This window comes from Aotus nancymaae, unplaced genomic scaffold, assembly GCF_030222135.1.
Source record: "Aotus nancymaae isolate 86718 unplaced genomic scaffold, 86718_ANA_hifiasm-v0.15.2.pri h1tg000051l, whole genome shotgun sequence".
Lineage (NCBI taxonomy): Eukaryota > Metazoa > Chordata > Mammalia > Primates > Aotidae > Aotus > Aotus nancymaae.
Window position 1 is genome coordinate 21,359,682 of NW_026988465.1, and position 14,345 is coordinate 21,374,026.

The 14,345-nt window shown below is 42.2% G+C and overlaps 1 protein-coding gene across 11 annotated transcripts in view; it reads right to left on the reverse strand.

The window, feature by feature from the left end:
• The window catches only part of KIAA0319 (KIAA0319 ortholog), a 104,896-nt gene that overhangs the window by 27,938 nt on the left and 62,613 nt on the right, over window positions 1–14,345 (reverse strand). For all 11 annotated transcript variants that reach the window (XM_064363045.1, XM_064363046.1, XM_064363040.1 and 8 more), the window contains 7 exons: window positions 12,580–12,678; window positions 10,938–11,035; window positions 9,601–9,688; window positions 8,518–8,610; window positions 6,500–6,632; window positions 4,201–4,429; window positions 557–680 (listed from right to left, as the gene is read on the reverse strand). In XM_064363045.1, the coding sequence (XP_064219115.1) occupies window positions 557–680; window positions 4,201–4,429; window positions 6,500–6,632; window positions 8,518–8,610; window positions 9,601–9,688; window positions 10,938–11,035; window positions 12,580–12,678 (864 nt within the window). The remainder of the gene's footprint in view (window positions 1–556; window positions 681–4,200; window positions 4,430–6,499; window positions 6,633–8,517; window positions 8,611–9,600; window positions 9,689–10,937; window positions 11,036–12,579; window positions 12,679–14,345) is intronic.

Sequence of the window (14,345 nt, forward strand, 5' to 3'; positions counted from 1 at the left end):
GGAAGCTCTGCAAGGGCAGAGCTCAAGTCTATCTTGTCTAGTTCCACATCCCCAGGTCTAACTGACAGCCGTTTTTATGTATTAGTGGCATAAATACGTTGTCTACAGGTTGAGTATAATCCCATCGCTACCTCTAAGGCTGTTTGACTCAGGGGTAGGCAGAGGCCTGCGTTTTCATGAAACTACTAATCAACAGTGACGCTGAACTGGAATGTGTTCCCCAGGGTCGGGCTACATCTGAGTGTCAGGCCACACATGAGAACCAGCCCCTTCAAGACCCCCGGAGCTCTCCACAGCAGAGTGGGGCACGTATGGAAGCGTCCACATGGCAAATCGGAGCCCACAGCAGTGCTGTGGATGGCGCTCACTTCATCCTTCATACCATAGATTACATACAGTCAGGGCAGGATTTAAAACCTCAAAATGACATTAGTTTTATATGGATCTTCAGCAGCCACAGGCCGGTAACACCAAGTGTGGCATCTTCAAAGCCCAGAAGCCCAGCTATCATTTCTGCTTTAATCTCCAAGGCCAAATCTCTTTCCCCTCCACCTACCAGGCAAGACGATCACAGTCACCACAGCAGTGGACTGTTGCCTTGAAGAATCTGTCACCATCAGCTGAAATGTATAATCTCCTTCCTGCATCGCAGATAAATGAAGGTACGGCGTCTGTACTCCCTAAGTAATAGCAAACACAAAAAAAAACAAAAAACAAAAAAAAGTTAAAAAGCGCAAGTAAATAGTATGACAGAAGGAAAAACTAACGATTTTACTTAATACAGAGATCCTGCTCAAAAAAGAAATGTGTTTGGCTGGACGCAATGGTTCACATCTGTAATCCCAGCACTTTGGGAGGCCGACAGGTGGATCACTTGAGGTCAGGAGTTAGAAACCAGTCCGGCCAACATGATGGAACCCCATCTCTACTAAATATATGTATTTAAAAAAAAATCATCTGGACACGGTGGAGGGTGCCTGTAATCCCAGCTACTTAAGAGGCTGAGGCACAAGAATCACTTGGAACCTGGGAGGTGGAGGTTGCAGTGAGCTGAGATTGTACCACTGCACTGCAGCCTGGGTGACAAAAAAAAAAAAAAAAAGAAAAAAATGTGTTGGTCCCCAGGAAAATGCGACCTAAAGTCTACCATGCATCCTCATACACTGTTGAAGGAGTGTAAATTAGTTTGTGCTTTTTGGAAGCCAATCTCAAAACAGCTATTAAAATATTAAACAAGGACATACTACAACCCAGTAATTTGACTTCTTAGTATCTATTCTAGAGAAACGCGCAAGGAGACTCGCCCGTGGATGTTGACTGAAGCACAGTCTGTCACAGCGAAACACAGAAACAGTCCACATGTCCACAACAGGAGGGCGGCCAAACACCCTGCGATACACTGTGGAGTGACAGTTTATAAGAAAGAAGTTGGCTAACACCCTTCTCGGCCTTAGCCCACCTGCGCCCAGGTGAATAAAAAAATAAAATAAAATAGTTTAAAATCATGAGGCAGATTTATAAATACTAAAATGGAAAATGTCAAAGACATATTAAGCAAAAAAAAAAGAAAGTTGGGTTGTATTCAAAAGCAAATGGCAAAAAAAATTTTATAGAAATCACACACAAAAGAAAGTTGTGGAACAATGCATACAGTTTGAAAGATACTGCTATGTGTATATATACACACTTACTCAGACACATGGAAAGGATTCTAGAAGCATACACATTAAACTGATAAAAGTAATTATCTCCAATAAGGAGAATTGGATGACAGTGGTGATCAATTTATTTGAACTTATTTTACCAAAACTTGAGCTTTTTTTTTTCTAACCACAAGAGGCAATTCATGTATTACTTTTGTAATTGGAAATAATTTTTTGCCAGACATGGTGGCTCATGCCTGTGATCCCAGCACTCAGGGAGGCCAAGGCAAGAGGGTCACTTGAGCCCAGGAGTTCGAGATCAGCCTAGGCAACATGGCAAAACCCCGTCTTCACAAAAAATGCAAAAATCAACTAGGTGTGGTGGTGCGTGCCTGTGGTCCTAGCTACTCGGGAGGCTGAGATGGGAGGATCTTTTGAGCCCAGGAGATGAAGGCTACAGTGAGCCATGTCGAATCACTGCACTCCCGCCTGGATGACAGAGTGAGACACTGTTTCAAAAGAAATAAATAATATAATTTTGTAAAACTCTAAGACAACAAAACTTTTTACAAAGTCATTTATTCAACTGAGTATGCAATAACTACACTTGGTGACTCCAGTTCATACCCCTTCTTTTTTATTGTTGGTAACAGTTTTAATTACTGCTTATGTTTGAAGTTCATGGCATCATGAAAAGGATTTTTGTAATTTTAAGTCTTATTACAATTTATCTACTTTTACAGATGCCAACATTGTCTAAAGATAAATGTATTTGCATGTATTTTTTAAGGTTTTAACGGAAAACTTAAAAAGAAAATTGACACAAGATCAATTGTGTTACCAGGGGAACTTCTAAAATTTGAAATGCATATTTTTAAGGACTTTTGAAAAAAAAAATTTTTTTTTCCTCAACTTTGACTAAATAAGGCAAAGCACGTTTCTCTGAAAAGTTCATCAGAGGAAGTGTAATTTCCCAGGAGTTGCCTCCAAACTGATCTGGTATGCAAATGCTTCTGCACACAATGTAAAGGAATGCTGTGGCAAATGGGAATGGAGCAGACTGCTGTGTCTCACCGACGTCCCCAGGGCAGCCATGTTTCAGGCAATTGCAAAGGCTTCACTTCCTTCCCCAGCAAGAGCACAGCCTCAGCAGGCAGCTTGGCACAACTTTTAGATGAATATAAAAGGGGCTGATTCACAGACCTCATCTTTGTGATTGCCCCAGTTAATACAAAGCATCACCCATTTGGACATCTGAATCAATCAAGCATAAGGCAATAAGGCTGTTACTGTGGATATGCTTTGGAAAGGAAGAGAGAGGATGTCTGGCAGCTGGGCTGGTGTGTAGAGGCGAGGCTCACAGTATGGCCCAGCTTTCAGGAACTTTGGATACATGTCCAGTATGCATGGATGAATGCTGGAGTATTAGCTTTGAATGCATAATTCCTAATAATTAAGTAAAAGAAAATTAGGAATTTTTTTAACCATGAAAATACAAAATATCCCATCTTCCTGTTTTGTAACCAACCCCCCGCTGAATCAGAATTCTTAACACAACAGAAGCAAACAGAGCACTTGCTACAACCCCTAGGTAGAGATGGACACCACCGAGAGGGTTCTCCAAGGATATCCAGACAGCTCATGGCTCTTTGGTTCCGTAAATCTACCCAGTCACTTTTAACTCTTCATAATTGCGAAGCATGTCCCAAGAATACCGGAAAGTAAAGCAGATAAGTTTCCGTGGAATATCTGATTTTATCTTAAATACTAATGAGCAATGTATCTTGGACAGGTGAGGGAAAATTTGAAGAAGAAAAGGAAGCTGGAAATATAAGGTCCTATCTTTTGTTTTTTTCATGAAACTCCCAAATAATAACATAACTTCAAAAACAGCAAGCTGGTTAGCAACAAAAAGATAGCTTTGCCCATCACAAAAAGAAGAATAAACAAACAGCTCATACACACAACAGAAGTTTCAAGATTATTATGTTGTTAGACGATTACACTTAAAAGGTTTGAACAAATCAAAAGGTAGATACAAACAAGGTCCTAAAAAGCAAGCAGAGGATGTAGACAAGAGAGCAGGGAGTTTCTACAAACAGGAGAAACAGGATAACAAACCCGATTCTGATAATGAGGTTTAGATTCGATTATTTCTAGGGTTGCTCCCAATACTAAAATATTTCTCTAACAGATGTGAGACTTTTCTCAAACTGATCTCAAGATCTAATTGTCAACAGAGAACCAACTGGTTGCTGTCCTGTGCTTATCTAAGTGGGTGAGGGGAAAGGATGTAAACTTGGAAGATTTGTGAGCTTAGGTCCTTTTCTAATAGTTGTAATATATCAGATAATTTCACAAAACAAATCCTCTAAATTTAACTGCCTACCCCAACCAATAGCAGATAGATAGATAGATAGATAGATAGATAGATAGATAGATAGATGATAGACAATAGATAGATAGATGTTAAGACAGATAGACAGACAGACAGACAGACAGACGGACAGATGACATATAGACAGACAAGAGTCTGAAGGCAGGATGGAGAACTTGCCTGCATGGCCACATGTTTGCCCTCACTCCCAGGACCCAGCGACCACTCATAAAAAACAATCTGGTGGTCGTCACTGCTCTGGTTTCCATTCAAAGTGATGGAGTTTTGGGGCAAAGTTATGGTGTGATTTGGTCCTGCATTAGCAACTGGTGGGAAGTCCACAGCATTGTTGACAATTAGGGCTGCAGTTGTGGCGTTAGTGGCTCCATCTGAGTCTGTAACCGTCAACCTACAGAAAGGAGAAGAATCCATAGTTGCAGGAATATGCCAGGCTGGGCACAGTGGCTCGTGCCTGCAATCCCAGCACTTTGGGAAGCTGAGGTAGGAGGACTGCTTGAGCCCAGGAGTTCTGAGACCAGCTGGGCTACAGAGTGAGACTCTATCTGTATTAAAAAAAAAAAAAAAAAAATTAGCTGGGTGTTGTCATGCATACCTGTAGTTCTAGCTACTTGGGAGGCTGAGGTGGGAGGATCGTTTGAGGCTGAGGTGGGAGGATCGTTTGAGCCTGGGAGGTCAAGGCTGCAGTAAGCTGATATTGCTCCACTGCACTCCAGCTCAGGCAGCACAGCAAGAGACTGTCCCAAAAAACAACCCCCTCCCCCCAGAAAAAAGGCAGACCAAAAAAATAATTGCCAAATCTCAAAGTACACTTAGGTCAATTTAGTCGGTTCATGGAACAGTTCTCAGACCAACTTAGAACAGGTATAAACAGAAATTTAAGGAGGAAGCAAAGATAAACACACAGACTCGATATTTCTGTTTGATTTTGTTGCTGTTGAGTATTTTATTTTTAGTTCATAACGTATTGATGTTAGAGTTTAACCTTTATGGATTTCTGATTAGTCTTTGAGATGCTGGGTGAGAAAACCATCCTCAGCCAACGTAGATGCCACTCTCCAGTAACAGAGCCTGAAAATGGGTCAGGTTTAAGTTCTGCCTTCAGGTTGAGCATACAGAGACAGAAAATCACTCCTGAATTTTCAGCTACAAAGCTTTTTAATTTTTAATCCTTTTCTAGAAGACTTGATATTATGTTTTCAGGATACGCCTTGCAAAGCAGTGTTAGAATTAAGCACTTTCACATGTGAACCAATGCTCACCCTCTGCAAACACAAAGAGAAGTGCATTAACCTTCCTGCGCTAAACTGATGCCTTTGTGTGTGTGTGTGTGAGACAGAGTCTCGCTCTGTCACCCAAACTAGAGTGCAGTGGCACGATCTCAGCTCACTGCAACCTCTGCTTCCCGGGTTCAAGCGATTTTCCTGCCTCAGCCTCCTGAGAAGCTGGGATTACAGGCACCCACCACCATACCCGGCTAATTTTTGTATTTTTGGTAGAGACGAGGTTTCACCATCTTGGCCAGCCTGGTCTCAAAATCCTGACCTCATGATCCACCCGCCCTGGCCTCCCAAAGTGTGGGGATTACAGGAGTCAGCCACTGCACCTGGCCCCACTAAACTGATTCCTAATGTGGTCCTGAGAACAGTGAATTCACAGATAGGTCACTTCATCCTTCTACGTCAAAGGTGGTGGTAGGGAGCAGTGATGATGCTAAATAAGTATCAGTAGGTATATGACAGTGAAGCTGTGGTGGAACACAGGCCTTCCTGGCAGGGCGAGTACACGCGGGGTCTTCCTCTCAGGGCGGGTACATGTAGGGGCCTTCCTCGCAGGGCGGGTACACGCGGGGCCTTCCTCACAGGGCGGGTACACCCGGGGCCTTCCTCTCAGGGCGGGTACACGTGGGGCCTTCCTCTCAGGGCGGGTACATGCGGGGCCTTCCTGGCAGGGCGGGTACATGCGGGGCCTTCCTGGCAGGGCGAGTACATGTAGGGGGCACCTGTGCATCCTGAGCTTCCTTCCACACTATGCCTCATGCTCCACACAACCGAGATCCAGCTTCCGCCCTGGCTCTGACAGCAAACCAAACACCTAAAAGCCCTTCCTTCTCAACCAGGCTGAGTCAGGACACCTTCCGGGCCCTTTAGAAAATTTCTTCCTGGGTTAGCAGCAGTAACCTCCTCAATCAGATGGTAAAGCATAATTAAATAGAAATCAATCAAATGAATCTCATAAAGTACATTTCACTATATACAAATTTTACCCCAATAAATAAATAAAGTTCATATTAATTGATGAGGATATCAGAGTTTCCGGTGGCATCCAACCAAAACCCCCATGAAAGCCAAATCTCCTCTCTTGATCAAAATAAGAAGTGCAGTGTTTTATATGCATTAGTTTAAAGAAACAGTCAAAATTTAAGTAGCAGGAAGCACAGTAAAGGCAGGGACCCACTTGCCTGAAACTGTAGTTACCAGGATCGAGGTGAGACAAGCGTAGGATGGGGGAGTCAACGGAAGTCTTCTCTTCCATAACGGGCCCACTAATTTCTTCCCAGTGGTAACTCACTATTTCAGTATCATCTGCACTTTCTGAAAGATTAGGAAATAAAGACAAGAATGAAATACAAGAAGAGGAAAACTTACGTTTTGTAATTTAATTACGCATATTTAAATTCATGTTTATATGAAATTATATACTTGCCTAGAACTCAATTGCTATGTACTGTATATTAGAAGGAGGCTCTTTCCTACTCCCGAAATTATCATTGCTGCTTTTCTCCTGGATTCCCACCAGATTTAAGTGAGGCTGTTCCCGCTCAGCTGAATATTTAAGAAGCACAGTGACAGATGCTTTTGCTTTTAAAAAACAGGAGCCAACAAAATGCAGCACATGGAAATGCTACTTCCGCTCACCTCAGCTACAGCATGTGAGCTCCTACTGATCACTGTAAATAGGCATCTGAACTGACAGGCTCAGAAAGACCTGAGATGCTTTTCTAGAACTTACAAAACATCTTTTACTACCTTAATTATTAAGGGGTAAATCCAGAGAAAGGTCATATCCCTACATGAACATTTTCTATTTCTACTTTAAAAGTGAACAAACAAAATGTGCCATGCGGATTCATAGAAACTTAGACCTGGAAGGGGGTGGGTTTCACCTAATCCATTTAAGGAAAGAGGAAGTTCGTGTGACAGATTGATAATCCTGAACAGTTTCCTGGAAATAAGCCATACTCAATTAGAGGAATCAAAATGCAATACATTTCCATTTAAAATATACTTTATTTTCACGTTGCTAAGAAAGTTCTTAGGGCCTGGCCATTTGATTGGCAATTACTGTGAAATATGGGCTATATTTGAATAGATCAAATCGTCATGTCAAGGTGCTCTCTGTACATTTGCAGGCTTGCAAAATAGAGCAGCTTTAGCGGCTAACAAGTATTCTCTTGACAATCAAGGCAACCATTCTTCTCTCTCTACAGGATTTCGTATTAGCTTTGTGATTAAATGTACATAAAATGCAATTACCTGGTACACTGATAAGGTTGCACCTAGTCAATCACAGGATGTTTTCAAAATATATTTACACAAACACCTGTAGTTACTCAGGGGCCCCTTCCACATATACTCCAATAGAAGAACGGACTCTGAACTAATAATTTAAAATACCACACTCCCTCACTGAAGACACCCTTTCTAAGAGTCGTTAAAAGTGATTTTCCCAGGCCAGGCGTGGTGGCTCACCCCTGTAATCCCAGCACTTTGGGAGACTGAGGTGGGCAGATCACGAGATCAAGAGTTCGACACCAGCCTGACCAACATGGTGAAACCCCGTCTCTACTAAAAATACAAAAATTAGCCAGGTGTGGTGGCATGGTCCTATAATCCTAGCTACTCAGGAGGTTAGGGCAGGAGAAGTGCTTGAACCCAGGAGGCGGAGGTTGCAGTGAGCCGAGATCACGCCACTGCACTCCAGCCTGGGTGACAAAGCAAAACTCCATAACTGGTCGGGGGTGCTTCCCCTCCTGAGGATCACAGGAGCTCCTCTCTAGCTTCTAATTAATTCTTTTAAAATAATCTAATGGGAGCTCCTCCCTGGTGTCTAATTAATTCTTTTAAAGTAATCTTCTAAAATAAGTTATATATACATAAAGATGCATTTATATAGTGATTTTCCAACTGCTAATCATATATACCACACCAGAAGAAGATTCCTCAATGGTTGCTCTAATTCCCAATCAAATGGCCAGGCCCTAAAGAACTTTCTAATAGAATAGACAAAAGCTGAAGGAAAAATAAGCACAGAGCGGAGAAGCTAAAGGAACTAAAGAAGGCATAAAACTGAGGTAGGAAATGATCGTTTATCAGAGTAACAGCCCGTAAGTCCTCCCAGCCTTGATACAGAGCACCCATTACACTTCCTAGCATATAGAGAAAAAAAAAAATCCCTAAACTATCACAGGATACGCACGGCTGCCATCAATGAGGGCTGACGTCAAAGGCAAAGTGAGCTCTTGCATCTGGGGAGAAACAACTGCTACAGGTGGCAAGTTGACTCTTCTGGCTGTAACCGAAAAAAAAAGGCAGTGACTGAGCCCACGTTGTGTATGCATATAAAACTATCTGCTTTCAAAAACTGATTGTAAATGTCCTGTCAAGGAGGTGTTTACCCTACAGGCCTCAACTGTGGAGAGCACTTTTTAAAGTCTGGAGTCTGTGAATTTCAGGAGCTTGTCTGTACATTTAGACTTTTGAATGTAAGCCCAGGCTCAGTCAAGATACGCAATAATAACCAAGGGGCTGGTCACAGAACGTGAGCAGTAATTCCAGAGCAGGAGCAAGGGGTTACAGTTCCAGCTCCTGGGATTAACTGCATCTTCAATATCTGACTAAAGGCCAGCCTCCACTCCCAATCATGCTTCAGCTGTAATAATAACCAGGCAGAATATGCAAAAGATACAGCTGTCAGGTCCTCAGGCTGGGCTGAAGTTGGTTCGGGGGAGGTTTACCTTAATTGTGTAGGTTGTGCTCTCAGCACAGGTGAGGGGGTGGTGGAGGCTGAAAGCCAGCCCGTTCCACGCGCCAAGCCAGGACTGTGCCCGCCCAGCTCAAGAACCACCGGTTTCTAATTCACATGAATGCACTGACCGATGGGCACACATTTTCCCCTGACCTCTTGGTTGCTCCGTTGAATGTATTTAACATGCCCCTGCTCCGAAGGTGAAGCTGACTCATGGAGAGTGGAGCTAGAAGTTAGGTGGATGGAGTAATTGTCAGCTAGAGAGGGCTAAGGAAGATTCGCCACTATTCAAGAGCAGCCAGCAATACCCTTGTCAAGCAAGTACTAAGTGTTATACAGAAAGTAAAACACAACACAACAAAACAAACCATAATCTTTGCATGTGTTCTCTACAATAGAGTCTACTACAAAATAGGTTTTCTCTCCCTCTCTCTCTCTAGACAGACAGATAGATAGATAGATAGACAGTCATCCAGGCACCAAAAATTGAGATAAATGTGTACAACATGAGGCCATTCTCTTACACAGACTTACCAGGCTTAACAGTGACATTGACAAATGCTTCTCCAAAGGCATTTTCACTAGAAACAGCGACTTTGAAGACATAAAGTCCGACGGACAACTGTAACATAAAGAAAAGTTACACAAGTCCACTTGCAAAAGCTATGATGGGTCCATTACCTAGTAAAAGCTAAAATATCCCAGAAGCCACACTCCTAAAGTCGGCATGGAGAAGCGGCTCAGCAGAGAGTCTCATCTGGATCTGTCAAGAGGCTGCGATTGAAGCCTGAATTCTGGAACACTAAGGATCACCTAGACAGGCCTTTAGCTTCGCTACAGAGGACCTTGCAGAGGCCTAAGTGAGATGGACCAGCAGAGGGCAGCAGTTCTCAAACGTGTGTGTATGAACCAAGCATTTTTACCACTTAGCTCTGGTGGGTTGGCTGCAGGTGGCTGGATGCCACACTTTGAGAACTAGAGCTCAGTGACATGGGGATGATGCAAGTCCATGCTGCACCATTAGCTGTGTGGTCCCAGGAGATGAAGTCAACATAATCATCTGGTAGAAAACCAGACCTCTAGCCGCAAAGTCAGTTTACATAACCTCCTAGGCCAGAAAGACGGCGTGTTTCTTGCAAATGCTTGTATCATACAGCAATATGGGATAGGGCAATCTGTGACCTGGGATGGAATTATTGGCAACTCTAGAGATGTGCCTGATTGAGAACCAGAGATAAGTTGAATGTCCTTAACACTGCGAGGAGAGCAAGTGTTAGAACAGGTTTTAACCTCACTGCAATGCCTGTGGGACACCCAGACTCTTTTCCCCAAGCTGAGATATACCAAGTAACTCAAATCAAGAAAAGCCATCTGATGCCTCTTAACCATCTGCCTGCTTACTTGCATAGCTGAAACTTTATTCATTCATATCCCTCTTTTGATCTTACCATAAGAAAGACACTTGCGACCAGGCGTGGTGGCTCATGCCTGTAATCCCAACAGTTTGGGAGGCCAAGGAGGGTAGATCACTTGAAGTCAGGAGTTCAAGACCAGCCTGGCCAACACAGTGAAATCCTATCTCTACTAAAAATACAAAAAAATTGGCGAGGCGTGGTGGTGTGCGCCTGTAATCCCAGCTACTCAGGAGGCTGAAGCAGGAAAATCACTTGAACCCGGGAGGCAGAGATTGCCGTGAGCTTGACTGAGCTACTGCACTCCAGCCTGGGCAATGGAGTGAGACTGTCTCCAAAAAAAAAAAAAAAAAAAAAGAAAGATGTTTGGATGTTTGGGTTCCATAGCTAAGAAGGTATGAACTGAGCTCTATGCCGTTATGCTGTGCTGTCAAACACAACCCGTCTCCAGTTACTTACTTGAGAGAGGTTAAGAGTTTGCATGTGTCCTTGTTTTATTTCACCTTGGTAGTCTATGGGGTGGCTTATTAAACTCCATTCATAGTTGTAGGTTGTTTCTGAGAGCAAAAAATAAATATGAGTAGTTATAAATTCTGAGAGGTCGCTAGGTAACCTGGGCAGAGGGCCAATGATAGCCTCAAAACCACCAGCACAGATTTCCTTAGATATACTAAACTCCGCTTTCTTTTTTTTTAACTTATTTATTTTTTGTTTATTTGTTTATATCCCTCAGTTTTGCTATCATCTTATGAACTTGATTTTCAACTATCAGCCAAGTAAAGAATAACATGTATCTTCTTAATATAAAATTTCTTTTTTTGTTATAAAAGCATACGACTTACAGGAATGTTTTTAAATGTATAAAGTTAAAAGAAAAAAAACCTCCTTAATTTAACCATTAGTATTTGATGACTTTTTTCCTAGGGTGCTACATCTGATGATCCATATCAGTTTCAACATAGTATAATCCACTGTGGTTTTCTCTTTTTAACAAAAGGCTGGCCGGGCGCTGTGGCTCACGCTTGTAATCCCAGCACTTTGGGAGGCCGACACGGGTGGATCACGAGGTCAAGAGATCGAGACCATCCTGGTCAACATGGTGAAACCCCGTCTCTACTAAAAATACAAAAAATTAGCTGGGCATGGTGGCACGTGCCTGTAATCCCAGCTACTCAGGAGGCTGAGGCAGGAGAATTGCCTGAACCCAGGAGGCGGAGGTTGCGGTGAGCCGAGATCGGGCCATTGCACTCCAGCCTGGGTAACAAGAGCGAAACTCCATCTCAAAAAAAAAAAAAGGCAAGGAGATTTCAGTTCATTCGATCTGTTGTAGGGGTTTATTTAAGGACATGAAAACAGTATAAACACGTCTCTGTGAGGATGAAACTGTCTCACACCTTCAGATGTTAGTAAAGTATAAGGTACCTCATCTCAAAGGATTAAAATGCAAATGCCAAATATTATCATCTCTGTTTATAAAAATTTGACCCATATGTTATAGAGAAAAAAATCAATTAAGGAACTAACCTGAATGAGAAATACTTAAACACCTTAAGAATGAGTCTACCTTAAAAACAAGGCATTTGACAGGCCACAGGTCCCAGGTCAAATGTTCACTGAATGGTAGAGCACTGGACAAGTAGAAGAAAGAGCATTTTGAATAAATATTTTTGAGCAACTAGTGTGAGGTATCCTGAGAACCTCAGAGTCGTGATTGTCAACACCACAGCATCTGCAAACAAACCTATGGGTGCGCAGCACTTCCCTCTCATTCCAGTGGAATCTTCCCAGCTTCTATAGGTTATCACAGGTCAAGAGCTGGTACGTGGCAGCCTGTCCTGCTCTGCTGTGCATCATCAGAAATTTATGACTTTCCATCCTGACCAATTAAAAGATATCTACTGTATTAAATGTCCTAGACTCTTACTCCATTTTAAACTATTTCAACAAATGTTGATGCTTAGGATAATCAAAGCCTTGTCTTCCACCTTCGTGACGTTGTGCGACGTTGTGAAAAATAATCGGTGTTGTAAATAGCCTGTCAGGACCTGCTGAGGGAGAACACCCAGTTCCTAGTGGTGAGGGAGGAAGGTTAAACTCTCACCTGCAGGTGGCGCTGGTGCAACAAAGGCCTTCAGTTCAACTTCATTGTCGGGAAAAGTTATTATTAAGTTATCTCCAGCCGATACCATAAGTTCTTTCACTAAAAGTTAATTAGAAATAATACATGCAGTTATATAATATAATGATGTTACATTGCTGTTCTACAATAGATCTGTATTTAGTATCCATAACATAAAATAGCACATGCTTTTGTAATAGTTCTTCGTAAGATTTTAGCTAAGGCACGTTTTTCCTCTGTCTAGAAACTGAACTGTGCCCTGTATTATAGTGTAGGGCTTTAAATCGCATATATGAGTTGGCACTGTGACAAAAATGATGATTCAAATTGACTGAGCAATGAATTGGGTGACAAGAGTTGCGTGAAACAAGTCTCACACAATTGTGGACTGGGTCCATTTTCTCCCTTGCTCCCAGCTTTTCTTGACTCCCTGGTGTTAGCTATTTTTAGTTAGAAAAAGACTGAGTGTAATCCTAAGTGTTTCTGTCTCCTTAGTCCTACTCCACTCAGTTCTCATGAATTACTGCTAATGGCCTTGTACTTGGAACCTTTCTAAAACAAAATCCAGTCACCCTCAATATAAAAAGCCTATTTTAACTTAAGCAGCAGGAACATTAACTCTTATCAAAAGTGCTTCTCTGCCAAGTGAGCATTCAGAACAATACCTGTTTACTTTCTCTATAACCAGGATTACCTTGATCTATTCATCAATTCTATCGGTTTGCCTCCATTAGACATTAGTTTCACTTGTAAAATATGTTGTGATATGTCCAGATACTACATAGAGAAAAGCAAATATTAAAAAAAAAAAAAGCTGAGTGCTCTGCAGAGGGACCCCTGCTAGGAGAAGTCGACAGGCTGCTCATTTAATCATTTAATCCCCTCCTGTCCTCAGGACTCAGTCCCACACGTCCTCCTAGATCAGCTGCAGAGGCTCTCCGTGACTTTGCTGGCTCCTCTCTTGCCACTTTCACTGACTCTTTGCCCTGAAAGTCAGGAACTATAGACCTAGAAGGAACATTGACCCAAACCCATCATGCTACAGATAGAGAGATTAAATCCTAGAAGGGCAACGTTGTCCAAGGCTATGGATAATTAGCAATAGGACCTCCAATATTTAATCAATTTTAAGGTATTTATTTCAACAAACACTTATATACCAGATTAAACTGTGCCAGGCATTGCCCCAAGGGCTTTAAAATGATCAATTCATTTAATCCTCATTACAACTATATGCAGTAGGTTCTATTAAAAAGCACAGATCCTGGGCCAAACTCCCAGGCCAGTTTCTTTTTCCATAGACTACACAGCTTCTCTTCCACTATTATCTTTCTCTCAACTGAAGCTCAGGATCAAAGTAAATACAAAAGTTAGAGAGAGTAATCTCCAAAATACATTGCCCACAGAAAAGCTCAGGAAACTGACCCTTAGGTCTTACATATTCTAATAACTTCTTTATTGGACAATCTAATGGAAGCTTTGCAATCCTCACCATGGCCTTTGCAACACCTGGAGTTTTGACACGTCTTCTTTTTTGGAACTACAGGAGAACAGAACATGCTAAGCCAAAATACGACTTGTGAAAAGAAAATAAACCTAGGGACCCCCAAATCACTATGCCAAAGGGAAAAGTCAAGCTGGGAGGTGTGTCAGGCAAACCTGCCTCTCATTTTATTCCTAAATAAGATAACTACAAACATAAAAAAAATAACTACCTCCCTTACAACTTGCCCACAAGAAAATTCCTT